This window comes from Meles meles, chromosome 2 (assembly GCF_922984935.1).
Source record: "Meles meles chromosome 2, mMelMel3.1 paternal haplotype, whole genome shotgun sequence".
Taxonomy (NCBI): domain Eukaryota; kingdom Metazoa; phylum Chordata; class Mammalia; order Carnivora; family Mustelidae; genus Meles; species Meles meles.
Window position 1 is genome coordinate 156,282,414 of NC_060067.1, and position 26,763 is coordinate 156,309,176.

Here is a 26,763-nt window from a genome sequence, read left to right on the forward strand (position 1 = left end):
AAATCATTAATACTCAAATAATATAAAGTGAAAGATCCCACTCTTTAAAATTTTCATGAGAATTTCTTGACAACCTCTTTCCTTTGCCAAATGACCTGAGCTTGGAAGCCGTTCAAAATCAACTCAAAGAAAATTTCTCATCAGACACTTCACTTTTCTCTATAACCTCATGTCTCCGGAAGACAATAAACGTTCGTTCCAAAGGCGATTTGCCTCGTCTCTGCCACGTGCCCGATCTCCGTCCGTCCCTAGGCCCTTCTCCCACTCTCCCTGGCCCTTATTCTCCCTAAGTGCGGCCTCGGCCGGGCCTCCAGAGACCCCCGCATCAGGGGAGGAGCCTCGCGCCCTCCCCAGTCCCAGCGGGCCCCGCCCCGCCCCGCCCCAGGGGCGGAGTCCTGCTCTAATCCCACGCCTCGCGGGAACGGCGAGCTCTTCCCCGGCGAAGGAGGAGCCTTGCGCGTCCTCGCTTCTCACCACTTTGAGACGTTTTCCGGCTCCCCGCTCCCGGGACCGCCGTTCCGCATCCATCTGCGGGCGGAGAGTGCGCGGACGCGGGCCGGCGGAGCCCTCTACGCCCTGCGCGGGAGGCGGCGTGCGGGCCTCGCCACGGTGCTGGGGCGGGCCGAGGGGCGCGGGCCCGGAGCCGGTGAGTGCAGCCGGCCGCCCCTCGAAGCGGCCCGCGCGGGCAGGGAGAGGGGAGCAGGCCGGGGGAGGCGGCGTAAGCTCCCTGCGCAGTGGTGCTCGGAGTGTCGGTCGGGAGTGCCCGCCTCTCCCGCGGCCTGCGCGCAGTCGTCGCCTGCTCCCGGCGAGACACGCAGTGACCGGCAGCCAGAAGAAGCGTGCCTTACGGGACTGCACCCATGGCACAGTTTTTTGGTTGGTTTATTCACCACTGTACCGCCCTGCATTTATCCCTGGGAACCTTCCACAGTGCCCTTAAGCCTGTCTCCGAGATCCCCCCATCTCCTCCCCTCACCCCGAGAAAGAGTTGGGAAAAGCAGCCATTTTAGTCTCCCAGGGGGAGTGAGTGGTTAACCTCAGAGAAGAGGACGCCCCGACGCCCCTCTTTTCTGCCACTAGACACTAACTAAGCAGGCTCACTGCCGTTAGCGTCCTAAAGTCCTTTACGCATCTACTCCCTTAAGGCTAGGGCGGAGACAACTTGCTGCCGGCTTTTACATCTCGGTGAGTATACCTTAAAGGTGCCCCTCTGTGAAAGAGATTTCAGATGCATTTCAGATGAAAGGCTTTCCAGAAGCTTTCTTTTGTTGGAGAGGACCCGGGCACTGAGAGCTGGCTGAGGTTAAAGTAGGCTGCAGTCAGGAGGTCTCCTTGCAACCCAGCACTTTTGTCAGTATGGGCTCTCCGGTGTCTTGAAGATCTGACTGGGGGAAAGGGCACTATGTTTTAGCAAATCTAAAGCACCACCAGGTGTAAAATACACTTTATTGGATGTACTGTAATTCAGCTGTGAGAAGGCATGGATATAGTAAGAGGCATCCTCGTTTTAGAGATTCTTAATTGTGTTTCAGAATTGCTGAACTACGAGGATAGCTACCCCCTGCAGGGTATCCGCATAGTCCTTCAGGTTTTCATCATAACTTAGAGTCTTGTCGGGGGAGGGGGGAAGACAGGTGGTTAAGTAGTGTACCCTGGGTGAGGGGGGCAGGAAGGGACTCTGAGCTTCCAGAAGCCAGGGTACACACCACTCAGACTCAAACGTGTCAGTGCTTTATACATAAACTCTGAGTGAACTTTGATGATTGGGGGCAGAGATAGATGGGGTCACAGATAACCATACGTCAGGGTTAAAACAACCCCAGCTGTTTTCAGTTCCCAGGGGCGATTATCTGTAGTTAGGCTGGGCGTAGCCTTTCCATGCTCTGAACTAACATGACCCCGTGTCACTTGTCATGGTCCTGAGCTTCGCCTCCTCATCACATACACAGTGCCCCTACTAGTGGGGGGGTCCTGGGAAGTCAGCGGCTTCTTTTCCCCATTTCTGCCTGTAGGGATGCCCGAGGGACCATCTGTGAGGAAGTTCCACCACTTGGTCTCCCCCTTTGTGGGCCAACAGGTGGTCAAGACAGGGGGCAGCAGTCAGAAGCTGACCCCTGCCAGCTTGCAGTCTCTGTGGCTCCAAGATACGCAGGTGAGTTCCTCCAGGCTTGTTTGACACCTCAGGTAAATGGGCGGGCTCCATCACCACATCCTGTGATTCCCTTAGAATTTATCTCAAGACTTTGGTGCCATCACTTCCTCGAGCCCAGGGCAACCATGCAAGGACCCCCACAGTGCTCGTCCCCTTTAGGTCTGATGTTTAGGTCTGATGTTAGCCAGGAGTGGGCATTGCAGTGACATGTGGAACTAGATAAAGTACCCTGTGCACGCATAAGCTAAAGATTCTGATGAGTCTGGAGTGGTTCTGGTCATCAAATGTGCTCGTATGGTTGGGAACTAGCAGGGACGGAAGGAAAGAGCATAGCCTTGTGATCTGGATTCTGGTGGCCTCATCCATGCCCTTAGCATCAGGCAGAATTGCCTCCAGGGGCTCCCAGGGCTTCTGTGGTCTGGTTTGTGCCTTTTTTTAAAAAAAATATTTTATTTATTTATTTGACAGACAGAGATCACAAGTAAGCCAAGAGGCAGGCAGAGAGAGGGGGGAAAGCAGGCTCCCCGCCAAGCAGAGAGCCCGATGTGGGGCTCGATCCCAGGACCCTGAGATCATGACCTGAGCCGAAGGCAGAGGCTTTAACCCACTGAGCCACCCAGGCGCCCCTGGTTTGTGCCTCTTTAGGCCTGTTTCTTCCTCTGTCCCCAATCTCTCTTCCAGTCCTGTTGAACTCTCTGGGGCTCCTTCACCAATCCGTATTGCCCATCGTTTTGATGTGCTGCTCCCCTGCTTTGGCAGATCTTCCTTTTTTCCCCCAACTAGGCTCCTGTTCTCATCCTTTCACGTGACCATGGTAATTCCTCGTCTTCAGGATTCAGCCTCTCCATCACATCCTCTGAGAAGCCTGGCCTGCCTGCTCTGAGGGTGGAGAGAGACTTCTCTGTGCCTGCTGGGGACCACGTACTTCCTCCTAATAGATCCTCGTTGCTGAGTTTGTCCTGCTGGTTGAGCGGAGGAGACCAAGCAACAGGGTAGACATAGGGCCTCATCAGTATTGTATGCCTAGCACTTTGCTGAGTGCCAGCTCTTAGGAAGCATATGTATGGTAATTGTCTATAGAAAAACAAATTAGCTCTGCTGTTTAGCTGTGAGCTCCTAAGCAAGTTGCTTAATCTCTTAGCAGTAGTTTCTGCAGTTGTAAAATGGGGATAAATCACTTAGCAGTTACAATTGTATTAAACAGACTTTGTGTCTGGCACAGGTGCTCAATAAATACTGATTCTCTTTTTCCCACCTCGTCCTTCGCACACACCTCGTGGGTTATAAAACCATTCTTGGTTAGAACTGAAAGAGGTATTCTAGACCTTCACCTACCTTTTCTACCTTTGGAGATGGGGGCTCAGAGGGAGAACACTCCATCCAAGTTGATGTCGCTTGTGAGGGTCCAGGTCACCTGACCTCCAGGTATGCGCTCCTACCGGGAGAGTTTTTGGACTCTTTGACCGGACTGCTGCAAGCTTGGCAGGGGCAGGATTAGATCCTTTCATCTCTGGAACCCCAGCACTTAGCCCATGCCTGTTACAGAGCTGGCTCGCAGAGATTATTTATGGAATGGCTGAATGGACAATGTGTGGACGGAGAGCCTTGAGATGGAACTGGGAGCTGGTCTTCTAGTAAACCAAGGCAGAGATTGGTGCTGTGAGAGCCCAAGAACCCTAAGGGACACAGCCTTGAGGAACTGCCTGGCATCTAGGGGGCTAAGTTCTCATCACTGTGGTCCCTTCTTTGCACCTCTGCCTCCTAAGGATTTGAGAGTTGAATTTGGAAAGTAAGACCTGTATCTACAACAGGGGAAACTATTAGGTAACAGTGAATGGGAAGGAGGGGAGCATATGATTAAGGCTCATTTGAGGGCCTCAGCAGAGAAGAGGTGCTGATAGCCTGGAGTAAAAGACTTCATAGGGGTCCTGGGTGGCTCAGTTGGTTAGGTGTCTGCCTTTAGCTCAAGTCATGATCCCAGGGTCCTGGGATCAAGTACCACATCTGGCTCCCTGCTTTGCTTACCCCTCTTTCTCTGCCCCTCCCCTCTGCTCCAGCTCTCTCAAATAAAATAACATAAAATCTTTAGGAAAAAAAAAAAGGCTTCATGAAGGAGGTGAGATTTGAGTTGGACCTTGAAGGATGGAGGATTTAGATCGACCAAAAGGAAAACAAAGGGCACTTCAGTTTTGTGAAGCAGTTATAGACAGGCAGATGGAGATAGAATGAGCACACTGGGCTAATGAAGGAGGGAAGAGATTGGCTCCACTCTGTGCTACCTGTTTTTTCTGGCAAGTTCCTTCCCTGTCTTTCCAGGTTGGTTCTCCAGTTTCTGTATTAGAATTGTGTTTGCTTACTCATAACGAATTCAGAAGAACAGCTTATTTGTGTCTGGAGTGTGTGGGTTTTTTTTTTTTCCCCCTCCCTTGACATAATGTCACTTCCAGAGGAGGAAGTCCAGGATAGTATGGGAGCAATGTGAGATCACTGGGCACCAAGCTCCTTCCGCTTTCCCCTCCCTGGGGTGTGACCCTCATTCTCATGGTGATAACAGGGCTGCTGAGATTCCAGCCGTTACATTCTAGGCAGGAAGAAAGAGGAAGGAAAGGAGATAGGGCAAAAGGGACCTAGAAGCTGGTTCATCTGTTTTAAAGAGCTTTTTTGGAAACCACATTTGATCACTCCTGCATATGTTTCACTGGCTGCCCCATCTCTAAGGGAGTCTGGGAGACAGAGATTTTTTAGCTGAGGATGTTGAAGCACCCTAAATCGTAGCTGAGGTTATTGAGGTCCCTGTAAATTGGTAGATTTGTTAGCAGGGAAGAGGGGAGAGGGATATTGGGAAATAGTCCGTAGTCTCCCTGCACCTGGTCCATTATCTTCTCCTGAGAAAGAGTGCATGGGGGTAAGTATTGAGTCCTTCCTTACATGGCTGTTAATGTTTCTATTCCATCCTAGGTTGGGCAGAATACTGAGACTACACACTGAGACTTTTAACCAGTCCTCTAACTTTTAAAAAACATGTAACAGCTTTACTGAGATATAATTTACATAACATATAATTCACCCACTTAAAGTGTGTAGTTCGGTGGCTTTTAATGTCTTCACACAGAGTTGTACAACCATCACCACAATCGATTTTAGAACATTTTCATCTCCCCAGAAAGAAACCTTGTGCCCATTAGCAGCTCCTCCCCATTTCACCCTTGCCTTCTGCCTCCAGTCCTAAGCAACCACTGGTCTGTTTCCTGTTTCTGTAGATTTGCTGTTTTATTTTTTTGACATTTTACATATATGGAATCATACAACATGTGTTCTTTTGTGAGTGGCTTCTTTTTTTTTTAAATTAATTAATTTATTTGTCAGAGAGAAAGAGAGAGAGAACACATAAACAGGCAGAGAGGCAGGCAGAGGCAGAGAGAGAAGCAGGCTCCCCATCGAGCAGAGAACCTGATGCGGTACTGGATCCCAGGATCGTGGGATCATGACCCGAGCTGAAGGCAGCAGCTCAACCCACTGAGCCACCCAGGCATCCCGTGAGTGGCTTCTTTTATCAAGCATAATGTTTTCAAGGTTTGTGTAGCACGTGTCAGAATTTCCTTCTCTTCAGATACTGAGTTTTTCCAGAGGGAACGAGTGGAGCCTTCCTCATCCGTATGCCCCTCTGAACCTAGCACACTGGCACATTGTAAAAGCTCAGTTAAGGGTCAGCTAATTGAAATAACAACAGGTTCCAGGAATTTAAAAGAGGGACAGTGGAAATTGCCATAGTTAGAGAGGACACAAAGATGTCCTGACCTAGGCATTTTTGACCTGGTAAATGTTTTGATCCTGAGGGGCATTTGGCATATATTTGCATCAGCATTATACCAACATTGCTGAATTTGCATCAAGAAAGTATTTTCTGGAGTGAATTCTATCATGCCCACTTAATTCTTTCTTTCTTTCTTTCTTTCTTTTTTTTTTTTTTAAAAGATTTTGTTTATTTATTTGACAGAGATCCTAAGTAGGCAGAGAGGGTAAGCAGTCTCCCTGCTGAGCAGAGAGCCTGATGCAGGTCTCCATCCTAGGACCCTGGGATCATGACCTGAGCCTAAGGCAGAGGCTTTAACCCACTGAGCCACCCAGGCGCCCCATGCCCACTTAATTCTTGCTCAGTTTTTTATGTAGCTCAGTTAAGCCATTTCTAATATGTGGCAGCAAACTGCTGTGCTCACATTTGCTGATGAGTTATTCTGGAATTATTTAGAAAGGTAATGCCTTCTTTTAGGGAGAGGATTTCAAAGACTGCTACAGCTAAAATTTTTATACTAATTGACAAATTGGAGATCTGATATCAGAACTGTGGTCCCTAAGTATGTACTTTTGGAGGCCAAAAATGTAACACAGGCATTTCCAGTGTTGATGCCAGGTGTTTTGATTTTATTTTTATTTTTATTTTTTTTAAAGATTTTATTTATTTGACAGACAGAGATCACAAGTAGGCAGAGAGGCAGGCAGAGAGAGAGAGAGAGAGAGAGAGAGAGAGAGGAGGAAACAGGCTTCCTGCTGAGCAGAGAGCCCGATGAGGGGCTCGATCCCGGGACTCCGGGATTATGACCTGAGCCGAAGGCAGAGGCTTTAACCCACTGAGCCACCCAGGCGCCCGGTGTTTGGTTTTAAAAGGCTGCTGGAATTTCAGAACATGCAGAACAGGCTCATCCTGGAATCTGGACTTGCACATTACATTGTAGGGCTAGCTATGAAAATAGAATACAAAGCACACGGAACATTCTTTTATATACATTTCCTGTTCTCATCTACTTTTCTTGAAATCGTTTTCATTTGGGATGAAGTTAATTCTTTTCCTTTGTTCATTTTATATACATTTTATAAACATTTTTTTAAAGATTTTATTTATTTATTTGACAGATATAGATCACAAGTAGGGAGAGAGGCAGGCAGAGAGAGAGAGAGAGAGAGGAGGAAGCAGGCTCCCTGCCAAGCAGAGAGCCTGCGGGGCTCAATCCCAGGACCCTGGGATCATGACCTGAGCGAAAGGCAGAGGCTTTAACCCACTGAGCCACCCAGGCGCCCCATTTTATATACATTTTATAGTTTGATCCATTCATCAGTGTTTGTATCGATACTCAATTTCGATTGATTGTCGCTTTCTTTTTTATTGTGAGTTCTCTTGTGGCCATTTCTTCTACCAGATCCAATTTCAGTGAGTGAGAGGTACCAGATTCTACAATGTGTAAAATATGTTGTGTATTTACAGCATCTGAAATGCAGTACTTTAGCTGCCATCCATTAGTGCATGGTGTATGTGGGGGGGGTATGTGTTTGCTGCTTATTTCTAACAAAGAAAAAATATTATGAATTAAATACAGGATGACAGTTTGTATTTATTTCTCAGCTAATTCGTGAACACATCAGGAGCATTTCCCCTCCCTTATTCTAGGGTGGTCCTGCTCTCTAGCATGAATCTATGTTACTGCTCGTCCAATTCTTTTTTTTTTTTTTTTAAGATTTTATTTATTTATTTGACAGACAGAGATCACAAGTAGGCAGAGAGGCAGGCAGAGAGAGAGAGAGGGAAGCAGATTCCCTGCTGAGCAGAGAACCCAATGTGGGGCTTGATCCCAGGACCCTGGGATCATGACCTGAGCTGAAGGCAGAGGCTTTAACCCACTGACCCACCCACGTGCCCCTGCTCATCCAATTCTTGCTTTCAGTCACTTTGAAAACCATGTGCTAACTGCCTGTCCCACTGGAGCAAAGAGCCAAAGGCAGGTCCAAAATACTCAGCTTGGGAAAGTTTCCTTGAAGAGGCAAAAAGGGTTAAGTTTGCATTATAAACATTGGCATATACCTCTTTAGTCTTTCCTTTTCTGGGTCTGTAAGACTTAGGCCATTCAGGCTCCTATACATAACACCACAGAATGAGTGGCTTAAAACCAACAGAAGTTTATTTCTCCCAGTTTCAGAGGCTGGAAGTCTAAGATCAGACAGCCTGGCAGTTTTGGTGTCTGGTGAGAGCCTGCTTCCCGGTTCATAGACAGCCAGCTTCTTGCCTTCTTCATATCACATGGTGCAAGGGGCAAGGGAGCTCCCTGGGGCCTCTTTTATAAGGACACTAATCCCATTTGCAAGGACTTCACCCTGCTGGCCTAATTACTTCCCGGAGGGTTGTTTCAACATACACATTTGCAGGGGGAGGGGCACAAACAAGTCCATAGCAAAGACTGAGATTGTGTTCGTTTTTGTTTTTTTTTTTTCTAGGTCCATGGAAAGAAATTATTCCTTAGATTTGATCCAGATGAAGAACTTGGGTCCCTTGGCGACATCTCACTGCCAGAGTCTCTAGAAAAAGGAGAGAGGAAGGAAGAGGCCCAGGACCAAAAGCAGGCCTTGGGGCCCAGCAGCCAGAAAACCTCTCAGCCGCCCTCTCAGTCCCTGGAGCATGTTGCCCCCAGTGGAGACAGTGGTTTGGAGGGTTTGTGGGGAGATGCTGCTGTGGGAGCTGCGGAGAGGTGGCTGCAGGTCAGCTTTGGTATGTTTGGCAGCATTTGGGTGAACGAGTTCTCCAGAGCGAAGAAAGCAAACAAGAGGGGCGACTGGAGGGACCCCATTCCAAGGTAATGGTGTGGTTGGGCAGGCTGTGGCTGTGGCTCTGCAGGTCTCTGGTGTTTGACACGGCCCCCCGTGGGCAGGCTTGGGGCTGGGCTCTGTGGGCTCACTCAGGTGGGTGTCCCACCGGCTTGCCGGCAGCCCGAGTCCTAGCAGAGAGTACCCATGCTAGAAAGGAGACTGTGTCTGCATCCAGAGAGGGCTGGAAACATTCTGGGGCAGCTTAGAAAAAGGGAAGAACTTTCCCAACAGGCATGGCTCTTGAGAGTGGGATGGCGCTGAAGGACGTTTTATGGCTTGACGAGTGCACTCTGAATTCAGGGACAGAATTGTCCTGGTTTTCATCTGCCAGTGGTGGGAAGAATATTTTGGTGTGTAAAACTCAGCCCCTGTTCAGGATTATTACCTCCGAGTAGATTTCCCAGAGGAGTCATTGCTGGTCACTGAGAACAAACATCCTCACAGCCTTGCGGAAGTGCTCATTTAGCCGAATTCTTAACTAGCTTCATGTTGTTTGTATACTTTTTATCAATTTGTAGAGGCTTTTATATGTTGTGTGTTAATCTTTGTGATATGTGATGCCAATGTTTCAAGTCTACCTGTGTCCTTTGACAGCGTTTGTGCCTTTTGGCATTCAAGATTTAAAAACTTTTTAGCGGTGCCTGGGTAGCTTAGTGAGTTAAGTGTCTGACTCTTGGTTTCAGCTTAGGTCACGATCTCATGGATCATGGGAAGGAGCCCCGCCTCGCATCAGGCTCCACGTTCAGCAGGGAGGGAGTCCCGTTGAGATTCTTGCCCTCTGCCCTCCCCCCACTCATACCGTCCCGCTCTTAAAAATAAATCTAAAACTTTTAAAAATTTTTATTTATTTTTAAAGATGTTTATTGAAGTATAGTTTACATCAATGTTATATCAATTTCAGGTGTAGAACATAATGATTCAACAATTCTAGACATTACTTAGTGCCTATGATAAATGTGGTCATCATCTGTCACCAAACAATATTATTACTGACTATATTATATAATAATACATTATTATATGTTATATATTATAATTATATAATATTATATAATAATATTATTGACTATATTCCTTATGCTGTGCTTTTCATCCCTGTGACTTCCTTATTTTATAACTGAAAGTCTAGACCTCTTTTTGTTTTTCTTTAAAGATTTTTATTAATTTATTTGACAGAGAGTGATCACAAGTAGGCATAGAGGCAGGTAGAGAGAGAGGGGGAAGCAGGCGCGCTGCTGAGCAGAGAGTTCGATGCAGGGTTCAATCCCAGGCCCCTGAGATCACGACCTGAGCCGAAGGCAGAGGCTTAACCCACTGAGCCACCCAGGCTCCCTGGAAGTCTAGATCTTTTAATCCTCTGTACCTATTTACCCATCCTCCCACCCCTTGGGATTTTGAAGTTTTATATAGTCAGTGATCAGTATTTTTCACAATAGCTCTTTGGTTTTCCCTTCTTGCTAAAGAAGGCCCCTTCTACCTAAAAGTCATACTACTCTTCCGTCTTCTAAAGTTTCATAGTAATACGTTTTTATGTTCAGAATGGTAGTGTTTATTTACAGTATGATTTAGGGCTAGTAAGATGCTTTGGACTGTAAGGATAACTCAGAGTGGACTAAGTGGGGAGATTTTTTTGGCTCACATAATTGGAAATTTCGAGCCAGGGTGGGTTTTGATGTTGACTCAGTTCCCCGCCTTGGGCTTCATTTTCTTGTGACTCTCCTGGGCCTTTTCCCATATGTTGGATTTGTCCTTAGACCAGTAGCAAGAGGCTCTTCTGCAGCTCCAGGCCTTCTGTCTACACATGAAGAGAGAAGAGGGGAAGAGATATTCATTTTCTAGAAGTTCAGATGAGCAAGCAGAGCTTTCTCAGAAAATCCCAGCCAACCTCTTATGGCCTGAAGCTGGTTCACAGGCTGATTGCTAAATTAGTCCCTCGCTAGGGCAGTTGAAATGCTCTTCACGAACAAGCCTCAACCCTAACTAGGTTTTCTGAATTTATTGTCACAGAGTTAACACATATCATTCTCTTATTTTTAAAATCTCTTCTTGTGAAGTTATGTCTGCCTTTTCCTTCTTTATGTTTTTTATTTTCATTTGTTGCCTACCTCCTGTTTCTTAATTAGGCTTACCAGAGTTTTATCAACTTTGTTGGTTTTTCAAATAAATAATATTAGTTTTATATACTCTATACGGGAAGAGTATTTTCTGATTTTCCAGACGTTTGAGTGGGGTCATCATTTTGTTGTCATTTTTTAATTGGATTGTGATCAGGATATCAGTCTGTAAATTTTCTACTTGGGGCAAATTTTCAGTCAAACACATCATGGGTCTTTGCTTACGTTTTATGTACATAAATGAAGACAGTATGTTCATAAAAAGTAAAACCTTATATAACTATTAAGAACAGGTTATTGCTTTGGTAATTTAAACACTCTATCCTTGCTTATTTTTTGTTTACTTAATATGCCAGACATGGGAAGAGGAGCATTAAAATCATCTAGGGTGATTGCGGTTTTATGGTTTCTCCTTGTCTTTATAGTGTGTTTATATGTTTGCTGCCCTGTTTTCCAAAGCATCAAGGTCTCTGACTTCTTTGCAGCTTTTTAAAATAATAGCATACCCTTGGAGCTCCTGAGGGGCTCAGTCAGTTAAGCATCCCACTCTTGATTTAGACTCAGGTCATGATCTCAGGGTTGTGAGTTCGAGTCCTGTGTTAGGCTCCACACTGAGCATGGAGTCTGATTAAGATTCTCTCTTCCTCTCCCTCTGCCCTTGCCTTCCACCTCCCTCACTCTCTCTTAAGAAAAAAGAAAAGTAAAGTAAAATAATAACAGACCTTCTGTTTGACTTTGGTCTTGAACTCTGCTTTGCTTGATGGTAATGATGCCACTCTGTGTTTGACTGGTCCACATAGTTTTTTTCCATTTAGTGTGTCCTTTACAGGTGTGCTTTTTCACTTATTTTAGGTATATTCTTTACAAATGGCGAGTATCTGGCTTTTGTATCTCTTTAAACTCAAACTAAAACTCCTTGTTTTGAAATGAGGTGACTACAGTATTTGGATTTTCTTCTTTTTTTTTTTTTTTTTTTAAAGATTTATTTATTTGACAGAGAGAAATCACAAGAGAGGCAGGCAGAGAGAGAGGAAGGGAAGCAGGCTCTCCGCCGAGCAGAGAGCCCGATGTGGGACTCGATCCCAGGACCCCGAGATCATGACCTGAGCTGAAGGCAGCGGCTTAACCCACCGAGCCACCCAGGCGCCCCCTGGATTTTCTTCTATTTGCCATTCTATTATACCTAGTTTTTTTTTTCTGTTGGATTTTTCAAGTTTCTTTCTTTGCTCCTTTCCCCCACCATCTGTTATTCCTGTTGAGTAAGTAGCAAGTACTGCTATTCATCTTCTTTCTGTTGGTAATAATGTTCCCTTTAAATTAGATATACCTTTTCTTGGTTAATAACAACCAAATATTTAATAACATTAAACTAATAACATGTCTCCCTTCTTATTGATACTGGTTTTTTGCTCCTTTCCTTCATCCTTCTGAGAGGAGGCCTTTGAAATAGTTCCACTTCACCACTTCTTTTGTCTTGTTGTCCATCCTATTTCCTGCGGGAGTAAGGGTAGGGGTGAGATAGTTCAGAATTTTAATTCCAGATTGTTAACTATTATTAATTATGTGTAATTAAGTTAATTAATATTAAATATACATTAACATGTATATCTTCTTTGTTTTTTTAAAAAGATTTTATTTATTTATTTGACAGACAGAGATTACAAGTAGGCAGAGAGGCAGGCAGAGAGAGAGGAGGAAGCAGGCTGCCCGCTGAGCAGGGAGCCTGATGCGGGGCTCGATCCCAGGACCCTGGGATCATGACCTAGAGGAAGGCAGAGGCTTAAACCACTGAGCCACCCAGACGCCCTCTCTTCTTTGTTTTTATTCAGTTTTGCAGCCTTTTATTTTTGTGTGCATAATGCTGATTAACAAGTCTATTCAGTAAAGTTAGAATTCCAGTGCAAAGCGGTTTTTCATGAAAGCCTCAGGGCTCCATTGTATGTCAGACAGCAGGAAGTAACACTGAATTTGGTGTGAGACTTAGTGACCTTATTTACAGCCTTCAAGGAATCCTCCTGGGTAGCGATTTTTTGCTGTGCTCTGATGACAAGCATACCAGCTTCTGTGCGGATGCTTCTCATTTGGACACAGTCACTCCAACAACCCAAATCTGACATCTCTGCCAACACTCACTGAACAAGTACAAATCTCAGAAATGTGGGTCCGACCCGCTAGATCAGGTAAGCTAAATGCAGTCTTTCTGCCCAGTCCCCCTGGCCTCATCAGTGCTGGCTCTGAAGTGTCAGGTCTGGTGGTGGCCATGAGCCCTTTTCTCTTACCTCGGGGATCAAAACTGCCCAGTTGATTGCTCAGTTTCAGGATCATTCTCTGCACTTCATTGTCTCTTTCAGCCACGTCCTCGAAATGAGCTCCTCCAGAAGCATCTGTTTCACTGAAGGAGATAAGGCAGGCTTTTTTTGTTCTGGTCATTTCAAAGAGTTCTGAACCATTCAAGCCCCTCACCAACATTCTTCAGTACAAGTTCAGATCCAGTAACCTGGAAAGCGAACATCAATCCTGTTAGCAACGGCCCAAGCACAGGGTGTCTTGCCTATACCTGTGGACCAGAGAGCAGCCCACCCTTGTGAGGCTCAATGTCAAGGTTAACAAACCTATCTGGATGAAGTATTGGGAGCTCAACTACTACTCAGAGTTTCTGAATCTGTTCCTTAGAGCCAGCCACATCACTGTGTGTGACATTAGGTTTTTCCTCCACCTGCATCATGGTAGCTGTTGGATCAATCTTCGGAGGCAGCAGAATATGAATTTGATACTTTGTTCTGTCCACGCCAACTCTGATTCCTTCTTCAGGGCCAGTAGGCGCTACCTGATCACTGAGCTCCACCACAGACTTGGAGAACTGCTTCACATTGATAATGTACTTTGGGTCCGCCAAGTCCACAGTGATTATCTTTGTATACCTCGCAACCCTCAAAGGCTGTTCGCTCTGCTGTGTTTGCTTTTCTGCAGCCAAATCCCTGAGTGCTGGTGGGCCAGGCCAGTGAGCTCATTAAGCTTCTTAAGACGTTGTCACATGCCATCTTCAACCTGCTCTCTCTGTCTAGAGTCAGTGCTCTGACCATACGTGTTCAGCAAAATGCTGCCCCCACTCCTCCAGAGTTGGGCTTCTCGTCCTCCTGCTCCTCTTTGTTTTCCACGGGTCAGCACTGAGGTAATCTGGCATTTTAGGAGCTCCAAGTGCTTCAGCTCCTTAGTGATCACACAGCACCTCTCTCGCTTCCAGTGGTCAACAAGGGTATCTTCTGATTCCAGAATTCCTTCTTAACGCACTACAGTTCTCAGCTGTGCTATCGTCCAGTCCTCTAGATCTCTCACAGTAAATATTATGCAACCCAGGGCTGCCCCTTCTGTCTTACTCTTTTCCTCTCCCCTTGGCTTACGGTCCCTGCTGATCTCATTTCCACTAGGCATTTATTTTTTCTTGAGTAATTACCTCAGATACTATGGTAGATGTGTCTCTGAGGCCTTTTCCTCTGAAGTTGTCCTGTTAGGGGCACCTGGGTGGCTCAGTTGGTTGAGCCTTCAACTCTTGATTTCAACTCAGGTTGTGATTTCGGGTTGTGGGATCAAACCCCGATTGGACTCTGTGCTCAGCACAAAACCTGCTTGTCCCTATCGCTGTGCTCCTCCCCACAATGACACACATGGGATCTCTCTCTCTCAGATAAATAAAATTTTAAAAAAAATTGTCCTTTTGTTTCCACGCCAGAATACCACCTAGGTCAGATATATGGATATTTCCCTTCAGATATGGAGTCTGGCTGATTATCTGCCCTTACATAGTAACCCATTGTGTCATTATCAAAGATCAGAAAGTTTCTACTTGTGTCCTTGGAATTCAGGAAGTCTATGGGCATACGGGTGGGTATGTATTTTTCGGTAAATTTTGCCGGGACTGGGAGCAGTACCTCTCTAGTGTCTATTTCTCTGTCCTTCGCAACAAACTCTGCTTTTTCCTGAGCTTTGAGACTTCCGTAGGTCATGTTGTCTTTAGTGAACATGTATGGCCCTGATCAGAAAGATGGAGCGATATATGTATGTTTTAATTACTGCATTTAGCCCTGAGAACCATCCCTTTTCTCTCTTGGGGTCTTAGCTTCCCTGGGTGAATCTTGACTGTGGAGTGGGAGCACTATGGACGTGTGACTTAACTCTTGAGTGGGAGCTGTATGTATGTGTGCCCCGAGCTGCACGTACTTAGGACCTTTTCTTTCTTCCAGGTTGGTCCTGTACTTTGGTGGTGGCGGCTTCCTGGCATTCTATAATTGTCAGATGTCTTGGAGCTCTTCCCCAGTGGTCAGACCTGCCTCTGACATCTTGTCGGAAAAGTTTGATCGAAGACAAGCCTTGGAAGCTCTGAGCCAGGAGCAGCCTGTCTGCTATACCCTGTTGGACCAAAGATACTTCTCAGGCTTAGGTATGAGTGATGGGAAAGGGATGAGACCCACCAACTGTGTGCTTAAGGCAATCACTTAATCTCTTTAGCTTTACTTCTTCATTTTTTAAACTAAGGGAGTGAGGGACGCCTGGGTGGCTCTGTCCATTAAGCATCTCCTGTAGGCTCAGGGAGTGATCTCAGGGTCCTGGGATTGAGCCTCACATCAGGCTCCCGCCTCAGTGGGGAGTCGGCTTCTCCCTCTCCCTCTGTCCCTCCCCACCACTCATGCTGTTTTTCTCTCTCTCCCCCTCTCTGTCTCAAATAAATAAGTAAAATCTCAAGTAAAATCTTTAAAAAAAAATAAGTAAATGAACTGAGGGAGTTAAATGAGGCAGTTTCTAACTTCTCTCCTGGCTTCAGAATTCACATCCTAATTACAGTATCATCTGGAGTCCGCCCATGGCCACATCACAGAATAACTTCCTAAAGGGCAAGAGTCCTGTCTTCTTTCTCCTTGAATCCTCCACTGCCTGGTGCAGTGCCTGGCACGCCGGAGGTACTCAGTTACTCAGTCAGTATCTGTTGGGGACCAGAAGCTGTGCAGTTTACTGAGGGAGAGCAGCGCGTTTGTTAATGGGGCCTCTTGGGCAGATGGGGCTGCCTGCTGGCAAAGCACAGATGCCTCAGGCCTCCGTCAGGATCTTAAAAGACATGCGTAAAGAAGCAGGTTCCCTCCCTCTGTTCAGGTGTCATGCACAATGAAACTGTGAGCATTTTCCAGGGGGAGGGGAAAGGAGCTAAGCCATCTGAAAACCAGAACAGCTAACTTGCAGAACTAGAAGAACTGATTGCTCTTACTACCTCAGCAGAGGCCTTAGTGCCCTATGACTGGCTGCTGAGGCAGTCGAGGGTACTGATGACAAAATCACCTCATATCCAAGGCCTCATTGTGCTTACTGCTGGCACAGCTCCTCTTAGGAGTGGGGAGGAGGCCCGGGGGCTCCCCAGACAGCAGCCTTGCACTTTCACATTAAGACTGTGGGACCCCCTGTGCCCTGAGGGAGAAAGAGACCTCCAGAAGGAGGCTTTGGGTTATTTATAGCAGGACCTCACACTCTACTGACTAGTCATTGTTACCAACAATATTAGTAACAGCCAACATTTTTCGTGTGACTCTTAACATGCTAGTCGTGTGGCTTCAGCCTTCCTGCTATTCTGTAGGATAATGACTCGTTAGTTTCCCCTTTCCTCACACAAAGAAGCCAAAGCAAAAGACACATTGCTGGTATGTGGTAAGGCTGAGATAGGAATCATTCATCCATTCATCCCACGCAAGCTGAATGCTTGCCTTCTACCGAGTTCAAAGTCTCACCTTCAGGAGGTTATTAATGGCCCAGCAAGCATGGGCTCAGTTCACTGCAATTTCAGATAGATTGTGACAAATGCCTGGTAGAAGTTAAAGAAAGTGCACCATTGGGACATTTTGAAGAGAGTTATTGATTCTGGAAGGAGGGGTCAAGACTAGCTTCACCAAGAATGAGGCAGTAGTAGAAAAATAATGAAATAATACCTCCTAAATGATTTGTATCTCAGGCATTATGCTTGACATTTTAAATAATAGCGGCTAATATTTATTGAGTACTCTCTACGTACCAGCCACAGTGCTCAGTGTGTGTGTGTGTGTGTGAGAATTCTCATTTACTGCTCACAAAAGCCAGGTAAGCAATCCCTATTTTACAGGTGAGGAATGTGGAGCTTATAGAAGCTAAGGAACCTGCCAGGGTCACGTAGCTAGGATCTGGTTGAGTGGTGTTCAAATGCCAACAGTTAGCTTCCATAGGCTGTTTGGATAACCTCTTTCCTGTAACATGGGCCACACACAAGTTTTATTTCGTTTCGTCTCCAAAACAGCCTTAAAGGTAAGTATGAGTAAATCCAGTTGGCAGACAGGGAGGTGGACCCAGAATAGGTGACTTGCGCAAGAGCCCACAGGCTGTGACAGGGTTGGCTCTAGTCATCTGCAGGAGCCCTCCCACCACCATCGTGCCAGCTTCTATTTGTTTTGTCAGTTTTGTGGGGGGCTCATGACCGAGGTGTTCTTTCTCCTTCCCTTGTCCTCTCCCTGCCTCCCCGCAGGGAACATCATTAAGAATGAAGCCTTGTACAGAGCAGGGATCCATCCCCTTTCTCTCGGCTCGCTCCTCAGCCCTCAGCGCCTGGAGGCCCTTGTGGATCATGTGGTGGACTTCAGTGTGGACTGGCTTCACGGCAAGTTCGAGGGCAGACAGCAGCACCCGCAGATCTACCAGAAAGAACAGTGCCCTGGAGGACACCGGGTCATGAGAGGGGCGTTTGGGCCTCCGGGCGGCTTGCAGAGGCTCACATGGTGGTGCCCGCAGTGCCAGCCCAGGTTGTCCCCTGATGAGCAAGGGCAGGTCCAGCTCTCCTAGGGGACTCCCGCCCGTCTTCGTCTTCGCAGAATCTGACCCTTGAGGGGCTGTGATTCCTGAATGTCCAGAGGGCGGGGGTTGTCAGTGCCTGGGCTTGGCTACAGGAATAGAGGGTGGGGGGATGGGTGTCAGGATGTTGCAAGCCGTCTCACTAGACTCAGGTTGAAGGCTGTTCCTACAGGGTTAGATGTTTTTTTTTTGCTTCTCTCATTTCTGTTAATTCTTCCATCTAATTCTGCCATTGTGGAAGATGAGGAAAAGTCATGAGGACGGTACAGGGAAACACCTCCCAGTGGGGCATTGAAATGAAAGCGCCTGCAAAATAGCTCTGCCTCCACATTGCTTTGTATGTGCTTGGTTTTGTGTCTGAAACCTTGGTTGGTTGTAAGGCTCTCCATTTGAGAAATGGAACAACAGAAGTCTCTTTTTTTGTTCCCCTAGGGGGACCCAGGGGTGAGGATGAGTTGCGCACGAGAGGAGGCTGAGGCTGACTCAGCCTCCTGCGTGGATCCTTACCCATGGGATGGAGACCCCGAGGGAAGGGCCAGAAGAGGAGAGAGACCAGGGAATTGGCCACCTTCCTGCTGTGCCCAGTGGGCTTTAGAAAAAAGCTACTTCTCTCCACAGTAAGTTGATATTTTTGTGATGGTTGGTGTGTTGAACAGTGCAGGAATCAAGGGTGGTAGAGACACACTGTCAGGTTGTTAGCGACAGCCCAGCCAGAAGAAAATAGGACAGTGACATGAAAATAAATCTCTTTGTTATTTTCTGTTGTCATCTTTATTTGGCAGTCAATGCTCTCACACCGTGATTAATGATTAACTGGGCTCCCAGTGAAGGTGGCTATGTAGGGCTCACTGAGTTGGCCTGATGGGTCCACTTAAAAGGAACAGGGTAGGGAGGGGGTGAAGACGCACCTGCTCTTCTGCCCAGAGGTGCACTGCCAACTTGAAATCTGGCAGAGCACAGGATTTCCTCCTGTTGAACCAGCCTCTGGCCTGCAGCAGAGAGTGAATTGCATGAGCAAAATGGAAAACAGTGGCTAGTGTTTCCATCTACTTTTACTCTCATCTCTCTTACATCATCAAGAGTTGTTACTGGGGAAAGCCACTTTATGGCAGACCTTTAACCTGTAGAATAGTTGATCTGTACTTAATACTTGCCAATGGGAAGCCTTTAGCCTAATTCTTGCCACATCATCTGCAGAAATCCCCATGGTGATGAGTGCTCTGTCACTGTTTTTTATAGATAAGGAAACTGACCTCCGGACAAGAGGCTGAGGAACTTGCTTAAGATCAGATGGTTAGCAAAGCTAAGGGCACGCACTTACCACCCACCACTTCGTGGTCCCCTCTGTATCAGGCCTCTGGCTGTGCTGCAGCACCGCCCGAAGCGCTGGCTGCCATCACTGGGGGGATGTTCCTGAAAGCAGCCTAGCTTCCTTTGATCCATCTTCTCTGCAGATAGGCCCCTGGGAAGAAGCAGCAACCGTGGTGTCTCATAGGTGAAGGGTTCTGTCAGCAAATAATGCTCTACCCCCTCTCGGAGCTTGGTGGGGCTCATAAAAGCCTCCAAGAAATTCTGCAGTAGAACAAAATAAAACACTTTGTGTTTCTAAACCTTATTTTACCATGAAACCCATTTTACCTTTACTCTTCTTTGGAACAGGGTGTAGAAAATGCTGTAATCCATTAAGATCCAACCTTTCCACACGTATCCTTTGAATCTACTTTCAAATGTACCTCTCTGAGGTCTGTTTCTCCTTGGGGTCATTGTCTGCAACCAGTTTCAGCAACCCCCTGCAGTCATGACAGTTCTTACATAGAATCTAAATCCTTCCTCCTTTGTTAAGTATCTTACACACTGTACCTCATTTCTCTCTTTTACTTGACAGACATGCCAGTTCTTTGGGCCTTAGGTTATGTATGCCTAAGAAAACAGCACGGTCTGGGAGACTTAAACGACGGGAATTGCTGCTCTCGCAGTCCCGGAGGCTGGAAGTGTCCCATCAAGGTGCTGGCAGGTTTGCCTCTCGTGAACTTTCACTGCAGGCCTTGCAGCTGCCTTCTGTGCCCAGGCCCTTTTCTCTATGTGTAGGCACTCCTGGGGCCTCTGCCTCTCCTACAAGGACACTAGTCCTATAGATGGGTTAGGACCCCACGCTTATGATCTCATTTCACCTTAATTACTTCTTTAAAGGTCCTATCCAAATATCCTACATGATAGGCTAAGGCTTCAAAGTCAGAATTGGCTGGGGGGGTGTGTGGTGAGGGTAGTGGACACAATTCAGTCCATAACAGGATACAAAGTTTGGAGTTTTGGAGAGAATCTTCAAGTTTTCAGAGGCCATCTCTCTGCACTTTTGTTCTTTTAACTTAAATTAGTTGGTAAAACCCTACTTCCAGACCAAATGGTCTGAAAATCCTATTTGAGTAATAGATTGCTGTTTGTATCTACAAGAATATATTTACTCGTGTGTGTGTGTGTGTGTGTGTGTGTGTGTGTGTGTGTGTGTGTGTGTGTGATGTGAAGATATATGTGGGGGGGCACCTGGGTATTTATACACATACACACATGGGTGTGTATACACATACATACATATGTATCCTTAATTCTAATTGACCTTTGTAACCCATACGAGGTAACAGAAGTGTGAAATGTTAGGCATAAGCTGGGGCAAAGATGGTGTCCAGCCCGTTTCCTCTAAGTCAACATCTGATCAGTACAGTGGGTCCAGAGTACAGGAGGGGAATGAGATGGGGAAGGTCCGGAGACATGAGGGGTGGGCTGGGTGCCATGGCCTGTGCATGGGTCTACACCCATTATGATTGGTAGAGAAAGAAAGAAGTGCTGTTGCTATTGTTGCTAAAAGTGCTAGAACTGGAAATAGCAGTGGGAATGGAAAGGGGGAGGAGTATAATGGCATCATGGGGTCAGGCTCCTGGGTGAGCTGGGAGTCGGGAAGCCGAAGATAGTCAGGCCTGGCACTCACACTAGAGGAGGCCAGCTGCTGACTGACAGGGGAAGTTAGCCAGGAGCCAAGCAGGTTCTGTGGGGGAAGGTGATCAGATGTGAGGCATGTTGAGCTGAAGGGACCTGTGCGGCACCCCAGCTGGAGGGAGAGCATAGTTATGACATAGGCTGGGAGGCACAGATTTGGGAGCGTTCCTCATAGTGGGATGGTCAGTGAGAGAAGGTTAACAAGGACCATCACGTGGCATGAGAAAAGATGGCAATCACTGTAGAACCATAGAGAAAGTCTTGTGCTTAAGTGGGAAGAGCAGAAAGAGAAGCCAGTCAATGAAAGATCAAATGTAATGAGAAGAGGCTTTTGGATTTGTCAGTTGATCACATTTGAGGTCATGATCACCTCCAAGAGAGTAATTTGTGCAGAGCGGCTGCCAAGTCTGAAGGGGCTGAGACCTGCATGGGAGCTGAGGAAATAGGAGCGGTGAGGGTGTTCTGCCCTTCAAGATGGCGAATCCTGAATGAAATTAGAAAGAGGTGGTCAGGGAGGAGAATCACTTATTAAAGGGTGGTTATAACGTGAGGATTTGTATATGAGGTGTTGAGAGCAAACAGTAGGAGGGTGAGAGCATGCCAGCGCCACCAAGATAACTGGGCAAGCACAGGAAGACAAAAATAGATCCAGAGAAAATTCGCTGAAGGTGAGGTTTTTTGAAGCACAAAGGAGGAAGGGGAAGGTTTGTAACAGCTGTCCTGGGAATTTAGAGCCGCTTAGGGTTCCAGGGAAGGGTTATAGAGTCACACTGGGGATCCAGGCTAGACTGCTTCACCTCCCAACTTTCTCCTGCACGATCCAGTAGCCGAGGATCAAATCCAGTGATACAGATGCTGTATGAACCCCTAGTTAAAGGTGGTCAGGGTAAGAATGGTAGAAGGCCAGAGGGTGAATGAGAATATTTACTATTGAAAAATTTTATTAAGTTGCAGATATCAGAAGATTCAAGTTTACAGAACAGAACATGGAAGAATAACTTTCACACCTGCTCCATCCTTTCAGGAGCAGACTTCTTCTGATTTCAGGGATTTAATAAAGTCTATAGAGTGGGGGAAATAGAGCAGCTAGCTGCTGAGTTGTAGGGGTTGTTGTTGGGACCATCAGAATTAGAGCGGAAGTATACGGACCGGGTTCTGTGTGGAAGAAATGTAGAAACAAATGTGGACAGCTGAGTGAAAACACAGCTGCTGTGCTCCCTTCTGAGATTTTATCCATCATGGCAGGAGGTGCTCAGAAAGTTTCAGTTAGTCCCAAAAGGAGGGAGGAAAAGGAGGCATAAGTGAAGTGAATGAGGGAGCTAGAAAAGAGGTAATGGGGGTGTGTGGGGAATAGTGGGAATTACTCAGATTGTCCATGTGCCTTCTGGATGGAAGGAGAGATCTTTTGCTTGGTAGAATTACAGGAGAGGGATGGGATACATAGATACAAGTTTCATTCAGAAGTAAGGAGAGGTGAGATTTGTACTCAACAGATTCTAGGGGAAAGATTTATCTCCTGGACTTGTGTTTTGTGATAATTGATACAGTGAAAAACTTGATATTTAATGTTTGGCTTCAGTGGCCCTAGCCATTCAGCAAGTATTTCTGACATGCCTCTTAAATGCTGGGTCTGGGAACACAAGGAGGAAAAATATAAGAAAACCCCTACACGAACAGGAGGGGTTGGCTTATTACCAAAAGTGTTAAAAGTCAGTAGGGGGGCAGCTGGGTGGCTCAGTCGTTAAGTGGCTGCCTTTGGCGCAGGTCATGATCCCAGGGTCCTGGGTTCGAGACCCATTTCTGGCTCCCGGCTCAGTGGGAAGCCTACTTCTCCCTTTCCTACTCCCTCTGCTGGTGTCTCCTCTCTCGCTGTCTCTCTGTCAAATCTTCAAAAAAAAAAAAAAAAAAAAAGTGTTTTCGTAGGTTAGAGAAAAAATAGTGTGTGGGGTGGGGAGGATATAAGTGTGCTCTGAAAGTTCCAGTTTAGGGGTGCCTGGGTGGCTTAGTCAGTTAAACTGCCTTCTGTTGAGGTCATGATCCCAGGGTCCTGGGATGGAGCCTCACATCCTGCTTCCTGGTCAGTGGGGAGTCTCCCTCTCCCTCTGTGCTCTAGCACTTCTTTCCTGTCTCTCTCAAGTAAATAAATACAATCTTTTAAAAAGTTCCAGTACAGTCCCAATATAATCAAGTGTGTGTTTTAGATAAATTACTCAAGTTGTCACATGGGAATGCATGAAGAGAGTTGGAAGTGGACTGGAAAAATAGTTTGGGAGAGAAGATGGGGCTTAAACCAAGATGGATCAGAGAGGAGAGATTAAGACGAAAGAGGTTTGGTTCTTAGGCTCCATAGACTTGATGAATGATTTCAAAGGGGGCAGGTGTAGATAGAGAAGGGAGTTAGGGATGACAGCAGGATTTGATAATTAGGCAGCTGGGACGCGGTTAGTGCCATTATCCGAAGAAGCAGTTTCAGTGGGGGAGAGATTTCACTTATGGACATCATAACTTTGGAGGACATCAAAGAGGAGGAAGTACAGGTCAGTTCGGTAAATAAATACTCACTGTGCCCCTGGTATGTGCCAGGCACTGTTCTAGATGCTTGGGGATATGTTAGTGAACAAAATAAAGATGTCAATCATTGAGCTTACGCTCTAGCAAGAAGAAACCGACACTGAATATCACGAGTACATTTTGTATTATATTAGCACGTGATAAATACTATGGGAGAAAACTAGAACGGAATTGGGAATTAGCAGTGAACGTGGGTGGGAAGATCCCGCTCCAGTGGGGGTTGGCGGGTGGAGAATCCCGGCTCTGCCAGGAGTCCGCTTCTCCGTTTGCTCGCCCGCGCTCTCAAATTAAAAAACAAACGAAACTAAAAACCAAAAAAAAGGATGGAGATATAAATTTCCGTATCATACACTCATTACACAGGGGTAGAAACGCTTCAGATCCATTTTGGGGATGACGTGGGCTTCAACACATTGAAAGAGGTCCTAGAGTTTAAATTCTAGGGGTGAGGTAACTTCGCCCAGAGAGGGGAAAAGCCTTGAGGGTTGTGAAGCAGGAAAAGGACGGGTGTTACTGCGGCAGCAGGTGCCCGCTGCCCTCTGCGGCTGTAAGAGCCGCGCGGAGGACCGTTGCTCCAGTGTTGCTGGTTGACGCCGACAACTCGGTGGCGGGGCCCTCCCGGCTTTTAAAGGGTCCGCAGCCTCGCACCAACTGTACAGGAGGGGTGCGTCACTGAAGAACTATCTGGCCGCAGGACAAACACGACTACACACGTGAAGGGACTACTGACAAAACCCTCGCGAACTCACCTGCTGGGCTCTCGCCAAAAGCCCACGCACAACGGGGCGGGACCCACTGCACACACATTACGGCGTCGGGTCCGGGTTTGGACTCCCAACTGCTACACAGGGGAAGCGGAGGAAAACGCCCACCCCCGTAGAAGCACCAATCCCGCTCTACCGTCATTTTCTCTTCTCCAATGGGCGTACAGGGTATGGTCGTCACGCCAGCCTCATCCTGCCGCCGATTGGCCAGCGTCTTCCTCGTGCGAGCGGTCCTAGCTAGTCAGAGCCCGTCAGCCCATCCCGTGAGCCCACGAGAAGTGGCGCGAGAGCCAGAGACCGTTGAGGTGGGCGGGGGAGTGGGCGTGGCGTCCGCTTGGGCCCGCCTCTGCTCCGCCCCAGCCGTCGCGCCTCTTGGGTTTAATCCACTGGGTTCCTGCGGGTGTCCTCCAGGGCTGCACAGGAATTGAGCACCCGGCCCCGGCAGCCGGCCGCCTGCTAACAGCATGGAGTTCGTGAAGTGCTTGGGGCACCCCGAGGAGTTCTACAACCTCCTGCGCTTCAAGATGGGCGGCCGGCGGAAGGTGATACCCAAGATGGACCAGGTGGGACGAGCATCCTTGCATCCTGGCTAGGGCGGGGCGACTGCGCGCGGTCCCCGGGCGTAGAGCCTGGCCGGTAAGCCCCACAATGGAGGGCGAGGGGCGCGGCGAGCGGGTGCCGGAAGCCTCTGGCGCCCTCCTACCCTAGAGGTAGCAGACACCCACCCCTTCTGGTTGCCCCACCCGCCCAGTCTGGTTCCGCTTCCCTTACCCTAAATCCGGCCCAGCTGTCCGACATCCCTTTGGCAGGCCTTCTCTTCCCTTCCTCGCCCTCCCCTCAGGTGATCGTCTTGATGCTTAAAATGTTTCTGTTCTTTCCAGGCATAGGTTGTCAGGTATTTTTTCTTCTGACCTTCTGGCCTTGAGCATGGATGTTTATCAGTGCCTTAATAGGTGGTTGCAAAATTGAGATCACACGGGTAGATTTAGTGGGAGAGGACGTATGAGAGCATATCATGAAGGGAATGAACTATGCAAATATTGCCCCAATACCTTTTCGGGAATGAAACCTTCCTTGCTCATCTTTCAGTTTTCGGTTACACCTCTTCCAAAAGCTTGCCTCACTGTCCTGCAGTCTGATCAATCCCAATTTCTCAGTGCGTCTCCGTTTTTTTAATAACACATGTTTACCCTTCCAAGTTCTTATTAGTTACCTGTATTCTGTCGATTAGCAACATTGTTGGTCGCTTGAAGGCCAGACTTGGTTTTATTTACTTACATTTCATCTGCCTCATTCTTGTGTCCTTTGCTGAATGAATGCTTACAGAGGTATCTGTTACAACAAGAAAATGATTCTTAAGTGATTATTGAATGAATAGACACATTCAGCCAAATTCGTGGGTTATATCAAAACTTTAAAAATCTTGGGGCGCCTGGGTGGCTCAGTGGTTTGGGCCTCTGCCTTCGGCTCGGGTCATGATCCCAGGGTCCTGGGATCGAGTCCCACGTCGGGCTCTCTGGTTGGCGGGGAGCCTGCTTCCTCCTCTCTCTCTCTCTCTCTGCTTGCCCCTCTGCCTACTTGTGATCTCTCTCTGTCAAATTAAAAAAAAAAAAAAAACTTTAAAAAAAAAACTTTAAAATTCTTTTCTCTGATGGGAACATCACAAAGACTATTCTTTGTTTAAATATACTCTTAATTGGTGTCCTTTATTAAACCACTTTAATTTCCCATCAGAAAATTCTTCTCTTTCCCTCATAACTTGGGATCCTTCTCATCTTCAAGGTCTAGCTTCAGTGAATGCCACCTCCATTCACCATTCAGTGGAGATTTTTGGACACCTGTTCCGTGCTAGATGTTATGCTGTTTGGACCGTGGCAGGATGGCATGTATAGACAAATAAGACCTACAAAGAGCTCACCATCTTGTCAAGTAAATAAAACATTATGATTGTTAATAGAAAATTCAGGTAGGCACCATAAAAAGTTACCTGTGAAACTCCCTCCACCATTTTCTCCGGTACTACTTTGTAACAGTCCTATAGTCTTGTATTGTGGTTATTTGTGTATTGGTTTTATGATCCCCAAATCCCTTTTGAATTTAAGATTCTATATTTGATTCTGGATTTTTAAGCTATTTGGATATAGGAATCCTGTTCGATGTCCCTTTAGTGAATTAATGAATAAAAGGTGGGTGCACTACCCTCAAGAAACCTCTAGCTTTTTAAACAAGCGAAACTTAAATAACTGTGGCAGAATATAGTAAATGCCATAAGGAAATTTCCAGTAGGGAAAGCTCACTGCTGGCTGGAATAGGGGATTCATTTTTGGGGGGATGCCTAAAGGAATTACAACTAAACATTGCTCCTGTGCCTTGCTCAATAGATGTTTAATCAGAGATTCTTACTAAGAGTTTTTGGAGCTTTCTTGAAATTGTTTGCACGTATTTATGTTACTGCACATTTGTGTGTTTTGAGGAGAGAACAGTGTCTACTGTCATCATATTCTTCCAGGGACCTGTGACCTAAAATAGTCACTGCTTTGTAATCCAGTTTATACAGTCTCCTGAACACTTCCTCAGACAGGTAGTTCACTGCCTCTGGAGACTTGCCCACTCCGTCCGCAGACAGTTTTGGATTTTAGAAAGTGTTACCTTACAGTAAGCTGACCTTTTTTTACTCTGT

The 26,763-nt window shown here is 46.8% G+C and overlaps 2 protein-coding genes and 1 pseudogene across 4 annotated transcripts in view; 2 read left to right on the forward strand and 1 right to left on the reverse strand.

Moving 5' to 3' along the window:
• The first annotated feature begins 511 nt into the window (after nucleotides 1-511).
• Nucleotides 512-18,482, forward strand: NEIL2 (nei like DNA glycosylase 2). Of its 2 annotated transcripts, XR_006817384.1 has the most exons (6): nucleotides 512-646; nucleotides 2,013-2,152; nucleotides 8,417-8,772; nucleotides 15,141-15,337; nucleotides 17,435-18,094; nucleotides 18,190-18,482. XR_006817384.1 is itself a non-coding variant. In XM_045997297.1 (5 exons), the coding sequence occupies exons 2-5, from the start codon at nucleotides 2,015-2,017 to the stop codon at nucleotides 17,746-17,748; spliced, it is 1,005 nt and encodes a 334-aa protein (XP_045853253.1). In that variant the 5' UTR covers nucleotides 512-646; nucleotides 2,013-2,014; the 3' UTR covers nucleotides 17,749-18,482. The 2 variants fall into 2 exon arrangements, 1 of the variants encoding a protein (XP_045853253.1); XM_045997297.1 differs by having other exon boundaries at nucleotides 17,435-18,482.
• Nucleotides 12,722-15,123, reverse strand: LOC123936746 (annotated as a pseudogene).
• A 5,871-nt stretch (nucleotides 18,483-24,353) lies between the features above and the next one.
• Nucleotides 24,354-26,763, forward strand: part of FDFT1 (farnesyl-diphosphate farnesyltransferase 1) — a 31,650-nt gene continuing 29,240 nt past the window's right edge. Inside the window, exon 1 of one of the 2 annotated variants that reach the window (XM_045997291.1) lies at nucleotides 24,354-24,646. In XM_045997291.1, the coding sequence (XP_045853247.1) occupies nucleotides 24,548-24,646 (99 nt within the window). In that variant the 5' untranslated portion in view covers nucleotides 24,354-24,547. Of the gene's footprint in view, nucleotides 24,647-24,695; nucleotides 24,720-26,763 lie in introns of those variants that run through there. The other variant, XM_045997292.1, reaches the window with a different exon arrangement.

Coding starts and splice junctions, on each gene's coding strand:
- NEIL2 (XM_045997297.1), top strand. CDS start 2,015: ATGCCCGAGGGACCATCTGTGAGGAAGTTCCACCACTTGGTCTCCCCC. Junction 8,773..15,140: donor TGGAGGGACCCCATTCCAAG/GTAATGGTGTGG, acceptor TCTTTCTTCCAG/GTTGGTCCTGTACTTTGGTG. Junction 15,338..17,434: donor AAGATACTTCTCAGGCTTAG/GTATGAGTGATG, acceptor GCCTCCCCGCAG/GGAACATCATTAAGAATGAA.